The 20,708-nt window shown below is 38.4% G+C and overlaps 1 protein-coding gene across 3 annotated transcripts in view; it reads left to right on the top strand.

Moving 5' to 3' along the window:
* Btbd7 (BTB domain containing 7) overlaps positions 1-20,708 on the top strand; it is a 91,980-nt gene that overhangs the window by 56,238 nt on the left and 15,034 nt on the right. For 2 of the 3 annotated variants that reach the window (XM_059279930.1, XM_059279931.1), the window contains exons 4-6: positions 9,821-10,029; positions 11,651-11,726; positions 16,424-16,584. In XM_059279930.1, coding sequence (XP_059135913.1) covers positions 9,821-10,029; positions 11,651-11,726; positions 16,424-16,584 — 446 coding nt within the window. Of the gene's footprint in view, positions 1-9,820; positions 10,030-11,650; positions 11,727-16,423; positions 16,585-20,708 lie in introns of those variants that run through there. The other variant, XM_059279932.1, reaches the window with a different exon arrangement.

Genomic DNA, 20,708 nt, shown 5'->3' with positions numbered 1-20,708 from the left:
CAAGTTACCAGAACTTTTGGTGCTGGTCATAAAATAAAGAGCATAAACTATTTTCAAATCTCAGGTTAACATTTAATGATGCCGGACAGTGGTGGCGCACGCCTTTAATCCCAGCACTCGGGAGGGAGAGGCAGGCGGATCTCTGTGAGTTCGAGGCCAGCCTGGACTACAGAGTGAGTTCCAGGAAAGGCACAAAGCTACACAGAGAAACCAAAAAAAAAAAAAAAAAAAAAAAAAAATTTAATGGCACCGTTGTTATTCAAGATTATAACAGAGGAAAGAGAATCTTTGAATGCCAAGGTGCACCTAGCTTCATGACAGCACTGAATATAAGTTGTTTCACTTGGTCTTTAATACCCTGAGAAACTTGTGCAGGGTCAGTAATAAGTAAACAGTGTTTGATGCAATGTTTTGTAAACATGAACTTTGAACTTAGACCTGGGTTCCAATCCTAGCTCCTCACTAACAAAGATACTGTTTGTGAATGTCTCCAAGTGTGTTTATAGAACTACTAAAACATTCAGTGACTAAAGGCTGGCCAGAAACATAGCTTCAGCCATTTTTCTAGTACAAATTGACATGGTTCTAGTCTCACTAAATATGTCTCCATGAAGGAAATGACTTTGATGTATTAACACTTTAAGGGCTGAGGAGATAACTCAGTTGGTAAAGGTCGTTGCTATCCTACAATGTTTACCATAAATTACTCTAAGCCTAAGGACAGTCTCATGAACAAGATGGCATTATCTACATTTTTCAAATGAGCAGGCAAAATTTCACACATATAGCTAAAAGCAATTGGGAGATGGGTCTCTTGTCAGTCCAAGTTTTAGTGGTATATTCTGTTTCTCTCCAGAAAGTGGCTTCTCAACTATTCAACAAAACCAACATCCTCAGGAATGCTTTTCCCATTAATTTTCCAATTATTTGAAAACTTGGTAATGTGTGCATTAAAATGCTTTGTTAGACGAGGTGTAGTGGCACACACCTTTATTCCTAGCACTTGGGAGGCAGAGACAGGTGAATCTCTAGGTTTAAGGCCATCCTGGTCTACAGAGCAAATTTCAGGCCAGCCAAGGACTACATAGTATGACCCTGTCTCAAAATAAATACTTTTAAATGCCATGTTAATGAATCATCGTTTATAAATAAGCATGAAGAAATATCAGTCTGTGTTCATTTAAGCATAGTGATAGTTCTTATGTGTGTGTACTTGAAGCTTAGAGAGGGATCTTAAAAATCTTTTTCTCGGTTGTCTGTGTGCTTAACATCTTCCTTTACTAAGTTACTAAATGAAGCTCCTTCAAGTTTTCAGGAGTGGCACTATTTGAAAAGATTAAAAGGATTAGGAGGTGTGGCCTTATTGAAGGAAGTGTGTCACTGGGGGTAGGCTTGGTGGTTTCAAAAGCCCAAGCCAGGCCCAGAGTATCTCTCTCTGCCAGATCAGGATGTGGAACAGCACCATGTCTGCCTGCATGCAGCCATGCTCCCCACCATGATGATAATGGACTAACCTTTGAAATTGTAAGCAAGCCCACAATTAAATGTTACCTTTTTTAAGAGTTACCTTGGTCATGGAGTCTTTTCACAGCAATAGAACAGTGACTAAGACATCCACCTTTGTTTTTTTGTCCACACAGTTGACACAAAGGAGAAAGAGCACAGGCACAGGGTGCACATTTCCCACATTCACAGCATGAATCTCAGTGATTGCCTTCTTCCTGTCAAAAGGAAGAATGTTCTCAGGATAAAGAACCTTCTCATTTCCTTAGTAATATTTGCCTGGGCTTTGTGGTCAGTGATGGATTTTGCTGAGCACTGAGGGAACAAATGAATTCCTGGCAGTTTTTGTAGCCGGGTGGTGGTAATGTTTTCAGTAGGGAATACATTCATATGGAACAAAACTCAAAGCTGTACATCTCTGCCCTTCTATCTTTGTTCTACAGAAGCAGCCACTGTTACATGGTATTTCTCATGATTCTTTCCAATAAGCAATCCAGAGAGTCTTGAGAGATAATCATTAAACTAAACTAAAAGAAAATGCAGCTACTTAAATTAGATCTCTAATAGTACTCGCTTCTGTTGTTCAGCTATTGCAAAAAAACCTACAAGGTTTCTAAGAGGGACAGAACCCTAGAAGATGCACTTCCATGTGTTAAATATCTTACTCTTTCAAGAGAGCTTGATGTGTAAGGCCCTGGGTTCAATCGTAGCATTGAAACAAACAAACAAACAAACAAACAAACAAAAAATAACTATGTAGTATGTTATGTAATATGTCTTTCTACTCAACAAAAACAACCAGATTCTGAGTATTAGCTACAAAAGTATAAGAACTAAAACCCAGAAACACTCAGCTTCCTTTTGGGTTAGTTGTTCGTTTTCTTGCTTGCTTTGTTGAACTAAAGAATCTTTCTAAGGTATTGATTTGCCTCAGCATTCTTCAGAGAATTACTAACTTAGATATATCTAAGAGGAAAAAACAGCTGAAATAGATCAAAGGAGTGGGGATACTAAGGGCAGAGCAAATGATGAGGCTCATCCAGGCTGCCAGTGTGTTTGCTGAGGTGCTCAGAAACTTACTAGGACAAGTAGACACTGTCTAGGTAGCACTTAGTAGTCCCCATTGGGTTGGTTTGGGTTTTTTTGTTTGTTTGTTTTTTTTTTGTATTGGCATTTATTCCTTCCTTAAAAGTGGGTGTGACCTTTAAAGGCATAGATGATGAAATATCATTCTTAGAGGACTCCATCTTGATAACAATCATTTCCACACTTCTTGCTGAATTTGAAGAAATAAGCAGCTGTGTGGTAAGGTGGCCTGGCCAAAGAATCATGTGGCAAGAATTGGATGTGATTCCCCAGCCATTAACCAGCAAGAAGCTGGGTCCATAGACATGTAGCCACAAGAAACTAATTCTGTCAACATTCTTTAATGAGATGGGAGGCAGATGATCCCCATTGAGCTTTCAGACAGAGTAAAAACCCAGCTGACTCCCTTCTTTCATGCTTAATGAAGTCCTGGCTAGAGACCCAGATCATAATGCCCAGACTCACCGCCCACAGAATGTATGAGAAGATAAATATGTGTTGTTTTAACCCAGTAATTTGTAGTAGTTTGTTATATAGCAATAGAAAACTAATACATTATTTAACCATTTGATGTTATTTTCTTAGGTCAAAACTGTTTAATGCTAACAATTTCTTAGGTTTTAATAATTAGAAGGGAATTGAAATTTGATGAAACACGTAAGTACTTCTTTGATTTGTAAAGCAAGTTTGGTTTCTTACTAGGAGAATGGGTTGAAGCTATATGAAGCACTCTGGGTGGCAAATTTATAATATTGGTGGATTACAGGCAACTAGAATTGGGAATGTTCTAAGTATTCTTTTTTCAACAAGCTATTTTTTAGAGCTGTACATTCTTGTGCTCTCAACAACTGGCCGTATGCACATATTCTTTTCTATTCCTGGAATGCAGTTTCTTTCTGTTTTCCAAAAAAAGTATACTTTCAATTTCTCCATATAGTCTTTTGTACACTCCTGACATAGCATTGCCACAGAGAGTAAAGATCACAAATCTGTGTCTATTTCTTCTAGAAAATTGCTAGCCTCTTGAGATCAAGAGCTATAGTGTTGATCACATTTTATCTAGTATAGAGTTTGCCACACAACTGAACAAGTGAATCTTTTAAAATGAAAATCTAGAAAGGTAACCTGGAACCCAAGGCCAAATGATCCATTCATTTGACCAAAATCCAAGAGAGGAACAAAATTGTGTTCTGACTATAATGATTACTTGTAGACCTGTATAAACACTGGAGGTATGTGTGAGAGAGGGAGGGAGGGAGGGAGGAAGGGAGGAAGGGAGAGAGAGACACACACATAGAAGTTGCTAAAGGTTAGAGGACAGCTTTGTGGAATTGATTCTTTCCTTCCACCTTTGTGTGTCTTCTGGGAATTGAACTCAGATCATCAGGCTGATGTGGAAAGTACCTTTATCCACTGAATCATCTCACCAGCTCCTTAAATATTTCTGTCTACTATGTCTTATTCTAAGTTTCCTCCATAAACTGGTTCCCAAGATAAAGACTTACCTGTAGATAGTTTATTCTGGGAAGTTCTTGCAGAGAATAAGAATGTGTAATTAGAAAGGGTTAAGTGGAATGAGAGAACCAATATAATTGCATGTTCTGAGGTGATCACTGCTCTGGCCAACTGGACTTAATAACTGCTGGAACCCTCTGAGGAGCAGAAGGGATGGAATACCATTCAGAATTGCCCATAGGGAAGAAGGGGGGACATTTATCCTCCACCATCTCTGCTAGAAAAGTGTTTCTTGGAGTTTGCATATGTCTAGGCATCTAGCAAATTCCTGGAGGTGACTACTCCAGAATGCCATTATTTCCATAGCAGAAAGCAAAATTTACAACACTGTGGCTGGAGCAAGGTCTGGTAATCTAGACTTTTAAAACTGACTTGCTGTAGTAGAAGGCAGAGAGGGTGTGAGGTAGGCACAGAATTGCTAAATTCATTTTCTTTGATACAGATCAGTTTATGTAGTTGGTTAAACTCAATTCTTCATAGTCGGCCTGGTGACATGGCCTGTACAAAAGATGATAGAATTAGCCAGAGTCCAGCTACCAAAACTGATTGGGAGCTCTGATTCATTTTTATTATCAGAACTAAGTTTTACACAGTTGTGGGAGAAGCTGAGGAAATAAAGTTCTAAAATGAATGATAGCAGTGTCTGGATAGGTTGTGAGCTGGAGAAACCAAGCTCAGCAGCTTCTGAAGTACAGCTGTGAAGAGACACAGGAACCACTGCCATGCATTTAGTGGTGGCCATGAGCTAGTGGTGGCAGCAGCATTGCAACCAAGGGGAAGAGCTGATCTTAGAGCAGGGAAGAAGCAAGCACAAGCCAGAACTCGTGGGCATGTTTTCATCCACTGTTCCTTGAACCTTGCTGAAGTGACTGATTTTAGAGAACACTGACTGCTACTGTCCTCTGCCTTCGGAGTTGCATGTCTATCCTTGGGCTAACTAACTCGGAACTGTGCTAGGATGGACACTGAGGGAAATAGTTCAAGCTTACTCTAATTGAAACACTAAAAGTCAGTGCAACCTCTTCCCTCACCTGTTCTAGAGTTGTTTTTTCCTTTGCCAATACTTCAGCAGATCTAGGGAGGCTACCAGGTTGGGTAACCCAACCTTCATCCCAGAGGTATCTGAGCACTTTCTCTTTAGTTATCATTGCTAGGTCTTTTTGTTATCACCAGACAAGTAAGCACCCAAAGATGCTCAGTGAATCCTTTGGGTTCTGCATGAGCCCTTTGCTGATCTAAAACACTCAAGAATTTGCATCCACAGGTAGACCTGCCAGTGTAAGTTTTTCTTACCTTTTAACTTTTTTAGTATTCTTTGTGAATTTCACTTCCTATACCCCAGTCCCACTCATCTCCTGTCTCTCCTTATCCATCCTCCACCCTTGCAACCTCTTGAACACTGCCCAGTTGAGGGGCAGGGCCAACTCTCCCAGGTTCACACCCTCAGGGCCGCGCCCATGCTACCAGGGCCAGCTCTACTGTGTTGCTTAAGCAAGGTGCGGGGGACCACTCTCCTGAGTGAGTACTGCAACCGGGGAGGGACGGGTCTTGCTTTTCTTTGCATATCCACTGACTGCATTCTAAAACTGTATTTTCCTACTCGGACTGTGTACTGCAACCCTGATCCAGATTAGTAATTACAAGGTAGTGAGAAAAGGCAGCAAATCTTGAAGAGAACCATCAAGGACTTAAACAGGTATAGTCAGTGTCTCCAGAAAAAACAAACAAACATCTGCTTGATTCTAATGTGGAGTTGGAGGAGTGTGTTCTAATAGCCTAGAATACGGGGTTGAATTGGGGCTTAACAGTCTTGGCTCTTCTATACAAATACCCCTGCTCTAGGTTTCTGTGTCCAGGTGTGACTGCAGACTTTTTAATCCAGATGACTATGGGGGGTTCCTGTAAGTTGTCTTTGTAGTTGAGTGCCTTAGCCAAGCTTAATCTTGAGGTATACAGTCTACATTTGCAGCTGCAGGAAATAGGATTTTTTTTTTTTTTAAATACTGACCTGGAAGTCTTCAGACTTTTAAAGATGAAATGTCTGCGTTTAAGAATTGGCTGATCTGAGCCCTTAGTTTGTCCTCCCTCCCTCCCTCCCTTCTTTTTTTTTTGTCATGGCTTTTGTGACTTAGTTAAAGCCAGCCAGCACCAGGGTCTTAAACTTCTCATTTGAGTCACCACTTGCTGCTGAGCTAGTTCATTCTCCATTTCTGCTTGTGTTCATCTGCTTCTGGTGGAAACGGATGATTTCATACACACAGCATGACACTGTCACCTCCCACCTACATGTGGGGTGGTAGCCTTTTGATAGCCATCCATAGTTCTAGAATTTCACTCAAGAACCGTGGTTTTCTAGGGTGTTTTTGTTACTAGCTGTTCTTGTCTGGGACTCTCCCATTTCCCACAGCCCTTGCCAAAAGCCTGGCTCAAGTGATTGCACACAGGATGTTCATTTGGTAAATATTCCCCAAGAACAGCAAAGAGTGACACTGGGAAAACAGGAGGGCAGTATGAGAGTTTAGACTCTCAAGAATTGTCCTCCAGAGGAAGAGTAAAGAAACATTCACCACCACCCCCAGTCTTAACACATTGCAGAGTCCAAAAATGCGAGTTTACGCCAGAGGCACAGGCTAGCTTGTCTTCTAGCCTGAATGTCCCATTCAGTTTGTTGACTTGGATTTGGAATTGTTGCTTTCCTTTCTAAGATAGTTAAATAGGGATGGATGATGTGATGGTGTTCCACAGACCTTTCCACCGTGTGCTTGGTGTGGATTGAAATACTTGGTAAATGCAGAAAGTAGGAAGAAAACTTCAGGAGTTGATACTGGGAATATATTGGGATATTGATATTGGGATATAAGATGATATTAGTGGGAATGGAAGAGAAAGAGGCTAGTGAGTATTTTGAAGGAAGAGTCATTGGAACATATGGACTAGATAATTGAAGTCAGAGTGTCCATGAACTTTTCCATGCTTTGCACATTTCTTCAGCATGTGTGCCTTCTGATATCACAAGCATATCTCATTGTGGTCATCTCACTGGTGCTTAGGAGGAATTTTTCTTTTAAATTTTTTTCTTCTTGGGAATTTTATACATGTATGCAATGAAATATGATCATATATGCCTCCCATTTACTACCCTCTAACTCCTCCCATATCCCTCCCAGTAGATCACCCTCACAATTTCTCCCCCCCACTAAGTTCAGTCAGTGCAGCCAGTGTGTATGGGATGTGGAGCCATCCACTGTAGCATGGGAACCTGTCAGTGAACACATCCTCTAAAAGTGTGATTCTCCTTCAAAGTTGTTATTTTAATGTTTAGATTAGATAAATGAATTTTGGGTTTACCCTATTACTATTTTCTAAAAAGTAAAGTAGCTTAGATATCTTCTGATCTTGGTTCCTATTCAGTGTAAGATTCTTTGTACTCTGTTCCTAACTTGCTGAGCCAGTTTCTACTCCTACTTTTCTAGAAGGATATTTGAACAGAGAAGAGAGAAATTGTGGTTGTAATAATGTTTTGTTATTGAGCCATAATCTCTCTCCTTTTAACATCCAGCGGATTGTTGGTATCTGTCCGTAAAGCAATAGCAGTCAGGTCTTTTTCCTCTGTCTGGTGAAGGCCCCCTGGGCATGTAGTAATATCTGTTATATTTCTGCTTAGCTTTCTCTTGTGTAAGTTGTATAACGTGTTTGCCGAGAACTTTTCCCCTCTTGTACTCTGTTACCACCTCTTAGCATTCTGTGGTTTGATCAGTGCCCATCTAAACGTGGAGCTCAGACCAACACATATTAGGCTCTGTTGAGAACTAAAGCCCAGGAGTGCTTCAGTTCTATAACAACCATACCACATTTCATTTTCATGTAGTTAAAATACCCAGATACGCCAGGCGGTAGTGGTGCACGCCTTTAATCCCAGCACTTGGGAGGCAGAGCCAGGTGGATCTCTGTGAGTTCGAGGCCAGCCTGGGCTACCAAGTGAGTTCCAGGAGAGGCGCAAAGCTACACAGAGAAACCCTGTCTCGAAAAACCAAAAAAAAAAAAAAAACAGATACTGCTTTATATTAAGCTAGTTCACCTCTGTCATCCACTGTGCAGCTGATTTTCATCTTTCTAAAGTGTAGAAATTCCTCATTTTCCCAGCTTTATTTGAACTTGATTTTGACTGATCTTTATAGCCAGTTGTAATTGTGCTGTACAGCATCTTGGTAACTGTAAATCATCTGCAGATTTTGAAGTATGCTTTCCATATCTTCATCTAAGCTCATGATCAACATGGCAAAAACAGGCTCACTCCTATCCCTTACACTCTAATTGGTGCTGTTTACAAGCAGATCCTTTAAGCACTGTTCTCTTTTGTTTTGTACCTCTTATCTGCAAGGATCTCACTTGTGTCCTTAACACGTTTTACTGCTTACCATGTGCAAAAGGTGCTATAAAAGCTACACTGAAGACAGCATTCCTGTTTGTGGTACTAGCAGCATCAGGAAGTATTTTGTTAAATGCTTTGTGGAAATCATGTGGCACAGTTATTTGTGATGTATCCCCTTATCTAGTAGTGTATCAGAAAAAGAGAGAAGAGGTAAATAGGTGCCATATGACCACTAATGATCTTGTATCACCTGAATATGGGATTCACTCCTGTCATTTGAACTTAGAACTTTCAGGCTCTGAAAAATCTATAGACTTCATTGATAATATTTGATCTGTATTTTGTAAGGCTCTGAGTGCAGCACAGTGTGTCAGTAGTTGTATTTAAATGCTTGGGGTTTGTTGTTGTTGTTTTAATTTTATTTTCTTATATTTTATGTATGAGTCTTCTGCATGCCAGAAGAGGGCATCATTTTTTCATAATATCAAAACTACTTTTTGTTTTATAGTAAACAGTGAAAATTTTTTATTCAATTTTAGTCATATCCCTTCCATAATTTTTGTCACTCATAGTTGGGGAGAGGGAGTGAGACAAGGTCTCTTTTTCTTTTTCTTTTTTTTTTTTTTTTTTTTTTTTGCTCTGGCTTGCCTTGAACCACACAGTGTAGACCAGGCTGGCCTCAAGCCCACAGAGAACTGCCACGCAAGTGCTGGGATTAAAGGTGTATGCTACCATGCCTGGTCCTATATATTGATTTTTTTTTTTTTTCCCCTAAGGAGAATAACTGACTTTTCTCAGATGTTTTTACTTTCTGCTTTTAGCTCTGAAAATGCCATAGTTGCTTTTCTGGATTTTTAGTTTATTTCACTTATTTATTTTTCAACTTGCCAGAATTAAACTCAAAAGAATATCAAACATGTTTTACCTGTTTTCTAAGGGCTTAAATCATCTCCTTAGATCTTGGTGCTCTGTCAATCAAATGTCATCCATGTTCTTCCTCTGTCATTCATGTCTTTGTGACATCTGTCTTTGCAGTCTACTCTTCTTCCCCTTTGATCCAATGACTCCATTGTACTGTCTTATTCAGTTATTGAATTTGTACACAGATGTGTTTTCTTCAGTAGCCTTTCTCTGTAGATCTGTCTCTGTATAGGCATCAGATTTCCTATAGATGTCATTTCTCTTGTTATCCTAGCCAAGGAAGTCTTGATGATTTCCAGATGTTTTTCTCCTTGAATTTTTGTTTTACTACTGCCACTTCTTAAGTCTGTGTAGCCTAACACACTAATGTTCAATAAGTAATATTTATGATTAATCTTAAGAAGTATTTGCCTTCTCTTTTAGGCTGTGAGGATATCATTGCTGAGAGCATCTCATTAGATACCTTAATTGCCATCCTCAAGTGGAGCTCACATCCATATGGCTCTAAGTGGGTGCACCGACAAGCTTTGCATTTCCTTTGTGAGGAATTATCCCAGGTCATGACTTCGGATGTTTTTTATGAACTCAGCAAAGACCATCTGCTTACTGCTATCCAGTCTGACTACCTACAGGTAATCATTTATACACCTCTTTAGTTCATTGTCATTCCACATGCACAAAGAAATTCATCCGCACTCTGTTACTCTTACAGGGTGGGGCAGAGAGAAAGAAACAGGCTTTGCTTAGCGAATTTCTGCTCCATAGTTGTGCACTAAAAGCCTTCTGGCACATTGAGCTTTCATGCACACTGCTATCATGACTCAACGTTGTAAACAAGCCCGGGACTTAACCAGCTATACTATAAAGAGGACAGGCCAGGTCAGAAGCACAGTCTGAAAATGAATGTCTGCCTTCCACTGATACTTATTCGCTATAATAATTTCTTTTGGTAGACTATCAGATACTTAGATTGTAGACCATAGGTTAGGCAGCACAAAGCAAGAGTGAAATTCCATTTCTGATCTGTTCAACTCATAAAAACTCAGAGTGTATGTGTTCTGCTAAAGCATAATTATATTTTCTACTTTATATTTTCAGTCAATTCTTGTGTCTTTGGCTTACATGTTAATCTAGCTTGTAATTTAATAATAGATTTTAAATACTGCAAAAAAATTCTCTAAGGTAACATGTTTTTAATTGTTTTACATTGGGTTAATTTTATGCTAGAAACTATACAACAGCTTTTAATGCTATGAAGCTGTAAACTCTTTGAGCCATTTGTTTCTTTGTGTGTATACCAGATAAACTATAAAATGGCGTTACCATAGTTAGAAAATACTAAATTTAAAAAAAAAAGCAACTAAATTGTCCACTGTGCTTCTTCAACGTTGCTTTGTTTGCAGTAATAGATGCTGAAACACTTGGTCTTCATTTGTAGGAGGGCCTTTGTTCATTAACTTTGTCCCACTGTCCTGTTCAGTTCCACATGTCTATCGGAACACATGTCAGTGCTGTCCGATTGTTGGTCGTGAGCTGTGCATTTTTTCATAACACATAAAGCATCTTGGAGGAGCCTCTGTGTGCTGTAAGCTTCTAAATAAAATAAAAAAATGAGAGATACATTGCCATTTCACAAATTGTCCTGCAGGATCCCCTCCTCAACCTACAAAATACCTTATAGAGATTGTATCTGCCTGGACAATTTGTCGTTCTTGTTTTTCCATCACAGAGAATAGAATGTGTTTTTCTTCATCTTATCCCGAAACCGTTAGCAGTACGGAAGCCTTATAAGATAAAATAAAGCCGGGCGGCGGTGGCGCACGCCTTTAATCCCAGCACTCGGGAGGCAGAGCCAGGCGGATCTCTTTGAGTTCGAGGCCAGCCTGGGCTACCAAGTGAGTTCCAGGAGAGGCGCAAAGCTACACAGAGAAACCTTGTCTCGAAAAACCAAAAAAAAAAAAAAAGATAAAATAAACTTAAAAGTAGGAAATAATACATAGTAAAGAAAAACAATGGTAATAATAAAAACATCAGCTGGAATGAAGATTGAAGTTATTCAATAAATTGATGCTATCTGGAACATCACTGTTTATAGACCAAAGGATTAACTCTAAAATTTCACATAGCTAATATAAAGAGAGAAATGTGGTAAGTTGTGCTCCACATGTACATTGTGACTTAGGAAAAGCCATTAGTGAAAATAAACATTTTTATAATTTTATTACAATAAATAATAATCAATTTTTATTCTAGGCAAGTGAACAAGATATTCTTAAGTATCTGATTAAATGGGGCGAGCATCAGTTGATGAAAAGAATAGCAGACAGAGGTAAGTTCAGAAGGTACACTTGCACCAGTCAGCATCTGCATGATTTTTATCAGGGGGTTTTTTTGGTGTTTGTTTTGTTTTGTTTTGTTTTTCAAAAAAAATTTATTTTCCAAAAAGATTATTTTTATTACATTTATGTCTGTGATATGTTAATTCATGGAATGCCAGAATGAAAAATGTCATGTAATGATTAAGGTGTCAGAGAGAAACATTGTTGAAGATGTTCTGGAATTAATGATGATAGATATATAATGTGAATGCACTTTTTTAAATGATTAAAATGATGAATTTGTGTTGTATAAATTTTACTTCAACTAAGAAAGATGCAGAGGCTTGGCATGGTGGTGGTACACACCTTTAGTCTCAGGGCTTGGGAAGTACGATAGGCAAATCTCTGTGAACTTAAGGCCAGCTTGGTCTATGGAGTAAGTTCCTGGCCAGCCAGAGCTAAGCTATATAGTAAGACCCTATCTCAAAAAGTCTAGAAAGAGGAGAGGGACTAAGGGTGTAGCTCAGTGACATAGCACTTATTTAGTATGTGTGAGGCCCTAGTATGTGGGACATCTAGCAGCACAAAGGTGTTTTTTTGTTTAGTTTGTTTTTAATAAAATCACCTCCAGCTGAGGCTGCTTCTGTGTAGTTCCATATACAATTTGGGCTCTTGGTTTTGAAAATACATGATTCAATTTCTTTTAATTTTTATTACATTTTTTGATTGTGTTTGTGTACATGCACACACAAAAGTGTGCACACACCACAGTACATGTGTGGAAGTCAGAGTACAACTTGCAAGAATAGGTTCTGTCCTTCCATCAGAGATTTACTCAAGTTCTTATGGGTGGTAACAGGTGCCTTTACTCACTGAAACATAGAATTCTGTACTGGTCTTTTGTATATTAGACCACCCACCTGTCACCTTCCTCTCATTTAGTGCTGTATTCCTCTACATACTGAATCCAAATCAATAAGCTTCAATTAGGAAAATTAATTAATTTCCCTTTCCTGTCATTTCTCAGTATTTTATTTATTTTGAGACAGGGCCCAGGCCCATGTAGCCAAGGATGACTTTGAAGTTCTATTCCTCCTAATTTTAGATTTATTTATATGAATGTTTGCCTGCACGCATGTATGTGTACCATGTACATGTCTGGAACTGGAATTACAGATGATTATTAGCCTCCATGTGTGTGCTGGGAACCAAACCTGGGCCCTCCTCAAAAGCAGTTAAGTTCTCTTAACTGCTGAGACCTGTCATATATTGCTACCTAAACAGAGGAAGAGGCAGTCCTCCTACTTTTCTCCTAATTAACTTTTCTATGACCTTCAAAAGTCCTCAGCATTTCTCAAATTTGAAAAACCACTACAAAACCACTATAATTAATATAGAAAGATTTCTGAATACCAACATACGCTCCCTTCTCATTTATAGATTTTGTATTTGCAAGCTTATCAACTTATTACAATTTATTTGTAATCTCATCTTTATTCACACACTTTCAGTGTTATTCATGGACATGCACAGAGTGGCAAAATAAGTGTTTTGAGTGACCAAGAATTAAATTCTCAAGCCAGGCATAGTAGCTCACACCTTTAATCCCAACACTCAGGAGGCAGAGGCAGTTGGATCCAAAACATCTAGGGCTATGTAGAAGAGACCCTGTCTCAAAAACAAAACACAGTGGAATAGAATACTTGTTTAACTATGTAAAACACACACACACACACACACACACACATTCTCAACCTGAAGATGAATTAAGACACTGATACTTCACCTTATTTTCAGATCTATTATGAATACTTGTCCTTTTCATAGTCTACCTAATGTGTTGGAGTTTTTCTTAATAATTTTTTTAGATTTATTTTTATTGTTTAAATATTTTGCCTGCATCTTTATATATGCACAATGTGCATACAAATGGTTTTGAGCCAGTATGTAGGTACCTAGAATTGAACCCCAGTCCTCTGCAAGAACAGAAAGTACTCTTAACCACTGAGCTATGTCTCCAGCCCCATCTAATATGTTTTTACATTTTTGTTTTTTTATTCATGATTTCAGTTTAATATGGCTGCCAAGTGAGTCTAAAGTGTCTCAAATTCTGAAATGCAAGAAGGCTGAGATGTCCTCATGGAGAAAATAGAGCGTGTTTGATAAACTTCATTGAGGCATAAGTTACAGGCTGTTAGCCATGAGTTCAGTGTTAATGAATAAATATGTATTAAGGAGCCTTTAAACAGAAGCACACAAAGTTATGTCTTGCTGAGTTGGCAAAATGATTGTGCCCAGAGGCCCACAGACAGGAAACTAACCTCTAATCGGTGGTTAATTCATTGTTAATTAATTATGAACGACATAACTGCCACACCTGAACTGCCTAATTACTATAGGCCATTTGGTCTCCCCATTGATACAGATTAATAATTAGGAAAGGTTGGTCATGATGAAAGGTCATATTTATTTGGGCAGGTAACGAGAATCCTTCATGGATAAAATTTCCTTTAAAGTAGTTAAGTGGTTAAGAGCCCTTGCATCTCTTCTAGAAGACCTGGGTTTGGTTCCCAACACATACATGGTGGCTCCCCACAGTCTATAACTCCACTCCCAGGGGATTCAACACCCTCTTCAGTCTTTAAGAGGGCACCAGGCATACATGTGGTTCACAGACATACATGCAGGCAAAATAGCCATGCACATTAAAAACAAAAATAAGTAAATAAATAAAATGTGTTTCAGACAAGGTTAGAATATAAGGTTCTCCTGCAAGAATACGAAAGGCAAACTGGCCACTCTTCTTTAGTCATGCTTGTGTATGGATGAGTCTGCCCTTTTTTAAAGGTTTTGTGTAAGATTATCCAGTACTGTCTTTTTCTGTCCTGTCAGCTAGCTCCCAAATAATGACACAGAGACCTCTTATTAATTATGAAAGCTCGGCCTATAGCTTAGACTTGTCCCACTAGCTCTTAAAGCTTAAATTAACCTGCTTTTATTAATCTACATTTTGCCATATGTTTGTCCGACTTCCTCCATGTCTCATTAGTGTCTCCTCTATGCCTCAATTATCTCCTCCTACTTCCTCTCTCTGCCTGGAAGTCCCACCTATACCTCCTGCCTAGCTATTGGCCGTTCAGCTTTTTATTACAACAATCACATTAATACATCTTCATACATTGTACAAATATCCCACAACACAATGCTTTAAAAAAAAATTTGTGAATTAGAGATATTCAACAATAGTAAAGGACTTGCCTTGTATACAAAGCCCTAGATTTTATCCTCAACATCACAAACATATAAGTTGTTTTCTCTATGTATATCTTTATAGAGAGAGACTATGTACATATATTTCCCTCACATGATTTAAGAAAGATGTATTTACTTATAAAATAAAAATTTGGGCTGGGTGTGGTGGTACAAGCCTTTAATCCCAGCACTAGGGAGGTAGAGGCAGACAGATTTCTTTGAGTTCAAGGCCAGTCTAGTCTACATAGTGAGTTCCAAGACAGCCAGTGCTATGTAGTGAGACCCTGTCTACAAACAAACAGATTGTCACTTTTACTATTAGCAATAAAGATCATATTCATTGTAAAAATTACCAAATTTTAAGAAAAATATATAGATGTTAAAGATACAATTAAATATTTCCAAAATTTATAATTTTCTTCATACCTTGTTGTCATAAGCATAGTATTTTTCTTTAGATTTTCCTATCACATTAATACCAATACCTATCTCTTGCTCAGGACAGAGGACTTAAATGGCAAATACTAAAGATTGACCCATGTGTAGTAACAGATCCATGTTACAGAAATGTAGAAGTTTAGAACTAGGTAGACTGTACATTAGATTTTGCTCCTTTGGATACAGCTGGTTAATATATTATTAAATTACCTTTATACATAAGTAGCCTGTGTTTGGCATGGTAGTGCATGTCTATAATCCCAGAATTTAGGAAGTAGAGGTAGGAGGATCAGAAAGCCTGGACTACATGAGACCTCCCCCATCCCACCCCACCCCCATATATGCTACCATGACTAGAAATAGCATTATCTTTACAATGTCCCCCTTATATTAAAAACCAGTCACAGTCTTGATATTAACAGATTGACATTTTTCTTACTTTGAGTTAATATACATAAAAAGATTAATTTAGTACAGAAGTCATAAAGAATGTTCCTGTGTTGTAGACAGTGTACTTTCTGTTTGTCAAAAAACTTGTGTATTAAACTTATTTATAACCTTTCTTAAAGCAGATACTCTTACATACAAAGTCTGGTACTAAGATTTTGTATAATAGAGAGGAAAGTAAGGCTGTCCCTAGGAGCAGCAAGGTGGCTGAGTGGGTAAAAGTGTTTGTACAGTTGTCTTCTGTCCTTCACACTCAATGCCGTGGCACATACACACCCCACACACACGTGCACATAAAAATTTCTTTAAAAGGCTGTGTCTATGGGGGCTGGAGAGATGGCTCAGAGGCTAAGAGCACTGATTGCTCTTCCAGAGGTCCTGAGTTCAATTCCCAGCACCCACATGGTGGCTCACAACCATCTGTAACGAGATCTGGTGCCCTCTTCTGGCCTGCAGTTATACATGCTGTATACATAATAAATAAAATAAATCTTTAAAAAAAAAAAAAAAAAAAGACTGTGTCTATGAAAATTGGGATTTCACTGAAGGCTTTTTTTTTTCTGTTCCATAGAGCCAAACTTACTGAGTGGTACTGCACATAGTGTGAACAAAAGAGGTGTGAAAAGAAGAGACCTGGACATAGAAGAACTTAGAGAGGTCCTTTCTTCTCTCTTGCCTTTTGTGCGGATTGAACACATCTTGCCTATAAACAGTGAGGTCTTAAGTGATGCTGTAAGTTTCTTCATTCCTTTCATGGAAAGAAAAATGCCAAACTTACCCTGTGTTAATTCTTATAAATAATTTCTACTACTGGTAAAGTACTTGAAACCAGATTTCCTGAGGACAGAAACAAATATCTGTTTGGTATAATGTTATGTCCCCAGTGCCTGACATAGTGCAAAAAGTGTGTTTATTGCTGATAGTTTTTTGTTTGTTTATTTTGTGTTTTGATTTGGGGGGTTTTTGTTTATTTTATTTTGTTTTGTTGTTTTTCGAGACAGTTTCTCTGTTTTGCCCTGTCTTAAGAACATAGTTTTTGGTTGTGAGCCTAGCCTTTAACGGCTGAGCCATCTCTCCAGCCCAAGAACATAGTTTTAAGGGAATTAATTTGGTCATTTATCAGTATAAATCAATTCAATCTCTATGAAAAGAAAAGATAGAAATTACTTTTGTAGACTCTTCCAGAACAGCAGTAAATCAGAGGAGGGACATTGGCTCTTATGTGAAAGATACATGAGTCATTTGAGTGCATTTTAGACTCAGTTGAAAATTTATAGAGCTGGGCACACTTTAATCCCAGTACTCAGGAAGCAGAGGCAAGTGGATCTCTGTGAGTTCCAAGACAGCCAGAGCAATAATAAGAGACCTTGTCTTGAAAATAACAGAGAGAAGTGGGGAGCAATATGTATTAATGGAGTTAATTATGTTACTCATAATTTTTAAATTACTTTTTTAAAAAGTGTGTGTGTGTGTGTGTGTGTGTGTGTGTGTGTGTGTGTGTGTGTACTTGTACCTAAGCACAGAGGCCAAAAGAGGGCATCAGATACCTTGCTTATAACATGAGTGCTGGAATCTAAACTTCAATACTCAAGATTGCACTAGAGCCATCTATCCAGCCCCTAAAGTAATGTTTTTTAACTAGGAGAATTGTTTGAATTTATATGTATATTTGTCCCTGTTTCCAGAGTGCTGGGATTAAAGGTAGACACTACCAATATACCCACTCTTCTTGACTTCTCATGTTTTTAATTTACCTTTTCTTGATGTTTAGTGATGTTGAACATGTTTTCCTATACCCTTTTGACCCTTTGTATGTCTTCTTTTGAAAAATGTCTGTTATGGGTCTTTATTTTTAATTTTTTGCTACTAAACTGATGTCTTCATTAAAGTTTCTATTGCTGCGATAAAAAACACCATGGCCAAAAGCAACTTGGTGAAGAGAGGTTATTTCCAATTACAGCTCCCCACACAGTCCCATCACTGAAGGAAGTCAGGACAGGAACAGATGAGGGGCCATGTAAGAATGCTGCTTACTTTCAGCCATTTGTGATTCTTCTTTTGTGAATTCTCTGTTTAGCTCTTTGGCCCATTTTTTAATTGGATTGTTCAGTATTTTGATGTCTAGTTTCTTGAGTTCTTTATATACTTTGGAGACCAGTCCTCTGTCAGATGTGGGGTTGGTGAAGATCTTTTCCCATTATGTAGGCTGTCTTTTTGTCTTATTAACTGTGTCTTTTGCCCTGCTCAGTTTCAAGAGGTCCCATTTATTAATCCAACAAGGACATTTTAACTTCCTTCCATCTTGAATCCTTTTTATTTCTTCCTCTTGCAGAATTGCTTTGGCTAGGACCTAAGTACTGTGCTGAGTAGGGATGAGAAGAATGGTCATCTTTGTCTCCTTTGAGACCTTCCATCTTTTCCCCATTCAGTATGATATTAGCCATGAGTATGTAATATATATCCTCTATCATAGTGAGATAAATTTCTTCTATATCTAACTTGTTTAGTTTTTATCATAAAGGGAGCTTGAATTTTGTTGTATTTTTTCTACATCTGTAGACATTATATATTTGCCCTTTGTTATGTTAGGGTGGTGCATCAGAGTTGAACTATCCTTGCATCCCTGGGATGGCCATCTGATGATGGTGGATATTTTTTCTTTTCTTTTTTTTTTTTTTAATAATTATTTGTATTTTATATACATTGGTGTTCTTCATGCACGTGTGTCTGTATGAGGGTGTCAGATCCCCTGGAACTGGAGTTACAGACAGTTGTGAGCTGCCATGTGGATGCTAGAAATTGAACCTGGGTGCTCTGAAAGAGCAGCCAGTGCTCTTTATAGTTAATAGATCTCTCAACAGCTCAAGACAAAATGAGATTTCACATTATCTACCAGTCTGTTGCTGTTTCACCCTCCTGCACAAATCCTTGGAGCTTCGTTATTATATATAGAAAGAAGGTTTTGTTTATTGTTGAAAAAGGACTCCTGGCCAGGCGGTGGTGGTACACACCTTCAACCCAGCGCTCTAGAGGCAGAAGCAGGAGGATGTCTGAGTTTGAGGCCAGCCTGGTCTACAGAGTGAGTTCCAAGACAGCCAAGGCTACACAGAGAAACCCTGTCTTGGGGATAAATAAATAATAAATGCTTTTTTCTTAGTTCTAGACAACTTTCAATTTCCTCAGTTGTTAATGGTCTGTTTAGATTTTCTATCTTTTTTTTTTTTTTGAAGATTTATTTATTTTTATTTTATACATGTATTTGCCTGTGTGTATGTCTGTGCTCCACACATGTGCCTGGTGCCCAGGGAAGTCAGAAAAGGGCGTCAGTTTCCTGAAGCTGGAGTTACAGTTGTGAGCCGCCATGTGGTAAACAAGTACTGTTAATGCCTGAGCTATTTCTTTAGCTCTGATTTTTCTATTCCTCCTCCTCTTCCTCTTTATTATTATTATTACTATTTTTATTTTAGGTGTGTTGGTATATATTAGTCAGGATTCTCTAGAGGAACAGAACTGATAGAATGAATCCATCTATGCAAACATTTCCTTTTTCTTGTCCTTTATGTACACTGCCACCAGTGTGGCCCAGATTTAAGATGCAACTTCTCACCTCACACAACCTAGTTTTAGGATGAGTCTTCCCACTTCAAATAATTGAATCAAGAATAAACCTTCACTGGTGTACCCAGTCTTGGTACCCCTTGGTATAGCTGCTTGGATTTTAGTTCATTCCAGATGTAGTTAAGTTGACAACCAAAATGAGCCAGCACAGGGTGTTTTGTCTGTGTTATATCTGTGTACTATGTGTGTGCCTGGTGCTCACAGAAGCTAGAAGAGGTTATCAGATCCCCTGGAACTGGAGTTAGAGATGGTTATGAACTACTGTGTGGATAAACTGGAAGTTGAACTCAGGTCCACTGGAAGAGCAGCTGATGCTCTTAACCTCTGATCCATCTCTGCAGCTCTGATTTTCTATTTCTTAGTGATTTAGTTGTGATAAATTGTATGTCTATGAATTAATCTATTTCTTCTAGATTATCCAGTTTGTTGGCATATATGTTGTTTGTGGTGACCTCATGCTCCATTTTATTTCTGTGGAATCAAGTGTAATGTCTCCCCTTTTTGGTGGAGGGTTTGTTTGTTTGTTTGTTTGTTTGTTTGGAAACAGGGTTTCTCTGTGTAGCCTTGGCTGTCCTGGATCTCACTCTGTAGACCAGGCTGGCCTCGAACTCACAGAAATCTGCCTGGCTCAGCCTCGAGTGCTGGGATTAAAGGTGTGCGCCACCACCACCCAGCTCTCCCTTTTCATTTTTTTAATTTTACTTATTTCAATCTTTTTTCTTAGTCTGGCTGAGGTGTGTAATCTTTATTATTTTTTCAAAAGATAACTCTTGGACTGGCCAGATAACCCTAGGTAGGTTCTTGATCTGTTTTTTATTTTTTTGGGGTATGATGTTAATTTGTTTAGAGATCATTTAGAGTTCTCCAGTAAAGAAGAAGATAACTCTTCTAGATATATGTACACTAATATCTAACAAAGTAAGGCAAAGTAGCCTAGAAAAAAATACTGATTAAAGTAAGAATTAAGTACATAATATCATCAATAAGTATGGTACTAGATTAGCTCCTTAACAAAACAGAGAACTTTTTTTTTTGTTGTTGCACATAAAACTGGTACTTGTTAAGGGGGCTCAAGAGGCCCTACCCATCCCTGGAGAGGTATTGGTAGCTAATGGATGCTGGGGGTTGGAGGCAGAAGTTTTCTTCTGGGATATAGCCACTGCTAAGTTGCTCATGCTCCAGTAAATAGTCCCTCATCCATGTTAATGCAAACAACTCTGTTTAAATTCTTGGCTTAC

This window comes from Peromyscus eremicus, chromosome 14 (genome assembly GCF_949786415.1).
Source record: "Peromyscus eremicus chromosome 14, PerEre_H2_v1, whole genome shotgun sequence".
In the NCBI taxonomy this organism is placed as follows: domain Eukaryota; kingdom Metazoa; phylum Chordata; class Mammalia; order Rodentia; family Cricetidae; genus Peromyscus; species Peromyscus eremicus.
This window is presented reverse-complemented; position numbering and strand designations above follow the sequence as displayed.